Consider the following 4,508-nt stretch of genomic DNA (forward strand, 5'->3'; position numbering starts at 1 on the left):
TGTGAAGCTGACTTGGAATATTGTCAAACATTGAATTGAATTAACAGGCAGTTTTCTCCAAAATAATTTTTTTCCAGATGGTACCTTAAAATGGGACCAGTGCAACTAACTTTCAACTCTGAATAATGAATCACCCTAAATGTGTCCAGGGATCCTGAAGGGGGTGGACCTCACATGCCACATAAACGGGGGTAATAAAAGTTGTTATAATTTAGGGGTCCAAGCACAAGTCAACAAATTGTGTTCTATTGGTGGAACATTCAGAAACATACGTAAATATTCAATTCAATTCAATTCAATTCATTTTTATTTGTATAGCGCTTTTAACAATGAACATTGTCTCAAAGCAGCTTTACACAGATAATGTGGTGATTAAACATAAATATGTTCTTTGTAAGTATGTTTGTCCCTGATGAGCAACTGTGGCAAGGAAAAACTCCCCGAGATGGCATAAGGAAGAAACCTTGAGAGGAACCAGACTCAAGAGGGAACCCATCCTCATCTGGGTTGCACCAAATGTCCAAATATATAAATAATGTTCATGAGATACTATTATTAAAGAGGTCCCAGGCTAGAAAAAAAACTTTAATATGAGGTGGTATCAAAAGGTTTCGAGACTAGCGTGCCACAGATCTGGTCACTTTCACAGAATGCCGTCCCTCAGATGTCTTTAAACCTGGCAGTAGATGTTGTGTCCAACGATCATCATGCACAAGTTGCCGAACATTTTCAACATTTTCAGGAGTTGAGCTTGTTGACAACCCTCTGATCTCTCATCGTCTTCCAGTAAAGTTCTTCCGCTCGTGAAGTGTCCGTGCCGCTCAAAACAGCTCGAAAGACTCATTGCAGCATTGCTGTACACTTGAAGAATCATGTCAAAAGTCTTTGTAGCAGATTTGCAGAATTTCACGTATTCTGTGCAGGTTATACTGAGTACATCTAAACCAATTTCCTGCAGAGGTCATGTTGCTGAGCTAAATGCATTAGCTTTTTAAAAGCAGCTCTGATCAGTGTTTTCACAGCTGGTTCAGAAAGAGATCGCTGCTGGACATTGAGTTGTGTGATAGGACAGGTGTGGGGTACAACACCTGAGCAGTTTAAATACAAGATTTGTAGGCGTTTTTCCATCTCAGGTGTCTTTTGCACCTCTTGACTGCTGCTGTTTTTTGCACTGCATTGTGTCTGTTTATATCCCAGGTATAGTGTTTACAGTTGTCCTCACACAGTACTGTATGATCGAAGTGTACAGTAGGTTTACTGGTCGGCGCTATATTGGGTTTTGTGTCTTGTCTTGTGTTGTCTTGTCTTGTCTTGTCTTGTCTTGTGTTGTCTGTCTGTACTGTTTTTTGTCTGCACTGTTTGCACTCGATGCACTTTATGTAGCTTGTGTTGTGTTGTAGCTCTATGTTGTTGTTTAGTGTAGCACCAGGGTTCCGGAGGAACGTTGTCTCTTTTTTTACTGTATACTGTGTACCACTGTGTATAATAGAAATGACAATAAAGACTCTTGACTTGACTCAGGAGTGTTTGTGTGTGTATTTATGTATGTGTGTGTGTGTGTGTGTGTGTGTGTGTGTGTGTGTGTGTGTGTGTGTGTGAGAGAGAGAGAGAGAGAGAGAGAGAGAGAGTTGGCTGTCCTACCATGTTCTCTCTTAATGTCACTAAGCCTTTGCCCAACACACACACACACACACAAACAAGAACAGAAGGAGAGTGTTTGTGTTCCTCTGTGAGAAGACCATGTGCAAAGGAGCCTAAAGAAGAGACCTCTAGGGACAGTGCAGAGTGTGTGAAAAGTGTGTCAGGAGTGTGTGTGAGAAGTGTGTGTGCGGAGTGTGTGAGTCATGTCCATGTTGCAGTGTGTGTGTGGCGTCTCGGTCAGACGTTTTCACAACATTCCAGCACTCTGGAACCAACATGCGGCTAAAGGTAAGAAAAGAAAACTGCACGTGTGTTACACACACCAGTAAATATCACACACACTCACACACACACACACACACACACACACACACACACACACACACAAAAGTAGTTTAATTTGCTGTAGAATAAAATTAAAGAGTAAATATAGCTGATCGAGGTGAGGATGAATGTATATCAATGTAATACATATTTGTGACTCGAGTGGAAACGTTTTTTAGTGGAAGGAAAACAAAGGTCAAATAAAGGTGACCGTAACCCAACCATGCAGCCGTGACTATTCCTCGATAGTGTAAACCAGTGTGTACGTGTGTGAGTGTGCACGAGAGACAGAGGGTTTTCTTTCTGAGAAATTTGTGTGTGTTGTTGTGAGCGTTATGTTAAACACAGTTAAACACAGCGAGTCAGTGAGATGGTCCAGGCAGAAACGTTCTGGATTTCAGCCAATCAGCTGCTAATAATGTCCTGGTGTCACTGGAGGCGACCATGTTGGTTATGGGGAGAAATGTGAAAGCTGAGCTTGTGAGGCAGAGCCATGCCAGAACTGCAGGAGCATGAGCTGCCTCAAGTTCTGCCTCCTTCTGCAAGTGACTCGAGTCCAGACGCAAGAACTGGGTTCTAGATAAGTACTGAGGGTGGGGGAGGGGTACTATATAACAGGAATAGAGGCAGTGATAGACTTAATAGATCAGTTAATGAAGGTGTGTTGAGGCAGAAGTGAGATAAAAAGTAATAAGCCAGAAAGAAAATAAATAAATCAAGGAGTATTGAGGCAGGAATGGGTCGTGGAGATAGTGATGAAGATGGGATTGAGATAAATGATTAAGGCAGCATAATAGGCAGATAAAGCAAGGAGAGGCTGTAAAAATTACAATAGATTAGACGCAGAGAAAGAGTATTGGGGAGGAATAGAGGCAGAGACAGTATTTTAGGGCAGGAATAAAGGGAGTGAAGGAGTATTAGGGCAGTAATAGAGGCAGTAAAGGTGTTTTAGGGTGGGAATAGAGAGGCAGTGAAGGTGTATTAGGATAGGAGTAGAGGCAGTGGAGGAGTTTGGGGCAGGAATAGAGGCAGTGAATGTGTTTTAGGGCAGGAATAGAGGCAGTGAAGGTGTTTTAGGGCTGGAATAGAGGAGTGAAGGAGTACTGAGGCAGGAATAGAGGTGGTAAAGATGTATCGGGGCATGTTTAGAGGCAGTAAAGGTGTTTTAGGGTTTGAATAGAGGCAGTGAAGATAGTATTGAGGCAGGAATAAGCACAGTGAAGGTATTTTGGAGCAGGAATTGAGACAGTAGAGTATTGGGGTAGAAATAGGTGCAGTGAAGGGTATTGAGGTAGGAATAGGTGCAGTGGAGGGGCATTGAGGTAGTAATAAGTGCAGTGAAGAGGTATTGAGGTAGGAATAGGTGCAGTGAAGGGTATTGGTAGGAATATGTGCAGTGAAGGGTATTGCGGTAGGAATATGTGCAGTGGAGGGTATTGAGGTAGTAATAGGTGCAGTGAAGGGTATTAAGGTAGGAATAGGTGCAGTGGGGGTATTGAGGTAGTAATAGGTGCAGTGGGGGTATTGAGGTAATAATAGGTGCAGTGAAGGGGTATTGAGGTAGTAATAGGTGCAGTAAAGGGGTATTAAGGTAGGAATAGGTGCAGTGAAGGGGTATTAAGGTAGGAATAGGTGCAGTAAAGGGGAATTAAGATAGGAATGGGTGCAGTGAAGGGGCATTGAGATAGGAATGGGTGCAGTGAAGGGGAATTAAGAAAGGAATAGTTGCAGTGAAGGGGCATTGAGATAGGAATAGGTGCAGGGAAGGGGTATTAAGGTAGGAATAGGTGCAGTGAGGGGTATTAAGGTAGCAATAGGTGCAGTAAAGGGGTATTGGGGCTGGAATAGAGACAGTGTGCTGATGTTGTCTCTCTTTCTGCCTCGTTCCTCATGTGGGTGCCTCCCTGCTTCTCCTTGTATTATTGCCTTAATAATTGTTTCTGCACCAGCTTCTGCCTCAATCTGTGAGTGTCCCTCTAAAACATCCACTGTATATTTGTATTTATGATGCAGGTGTTCGTTATAAGGACTTATTGGTGGGCGTTCCTAAGGAAATCGTAAAGAATGAGCGGCGCGTTGCGGTGTCCCCTGCGGGCGTAGAGGCGCTAGTAAAGCAGGGTTTCCAGGTGACGGTGGAAGAAGGAGCTGGCCGAGAGGCAAAGTTCTCCGACCAGCAATACCAAGCTGCAGGGGCCTCGATCACAAACACCATGGGAGCATTTAACTCGAACCTTGTGCTCAAAGTGAGGAACTGCTTCAGCTCTTATGGCCTTTGTGTAATTGGGGTATATTACTGAGTGTGGTTGTATTGTTGTGAGTGTAGGTGCGAGGACCAGTGTTTAATGACTCCTTGGGCCTCCATGAGGCAGAGCTGCTGAAGGAAGGTTCCACTCTGGTGAGTTTTATTTACCCGGCGCAGAATGCCGAGCTGATGGAGAGACTGGGGCAGCGTCGTAGCACTGTCCTCGCCATGGACCAGGTACCACGTGTCACCATTGCTCAGGGCTACGATGCCCTTAGCTCCATGGCCAACATTGCTGGGT

The 4,508-nt window shown here is 44.1% G+C and overlaps 1 protein-coding gene across 1 annotated transcript in view; it reads left to right on the top strand.

The window, feature by feature from the left end:
• Positions 1–1,655: 1,655 nt before the first annotated feature.
• LOC124395684 (NAD(P) transhydrogenase, mitochondrial-like) overlaps positions 1,656–4,508 on the top strand; it is a 14,075-nt gene continuing 11,222 nt past the window's right edge. Inside the window, exons 1-3 of the mRNA XM_046864416.1 lie at positions 1,656–1,929; positions 3,979–4,208; positions 4,289–4,506. Coding sequence (XP_046720372.1) covers positions 1,845–1,929; positions 3,979–4,208; positions 4,289–4,506 — 533 coding nt within the window. The 5' untranslated portion in view covers positions 1,656–1,844. The remainder of the gene's footprint in view (positions 1,930–3,978; positions 4,209–4,288; positions 4,507–4,508) is intronic.

The sequence above is a fragment of the Silurus meridionalis genome, chromosome 13, assembly GCF_014805685.1.
Source record: "Silurus meridionalis isolate SWU-2019-XX chromosome 13, ASM1480568v1, whole genome shotgun sequence".
NCBI classification, from domain to species: domain Eukaryota; kingdom Metazoa; phylum Chordata; class Actinopteri; order Siluriformes; family Siluridae; genus Silurus; species Silurus meridionalis.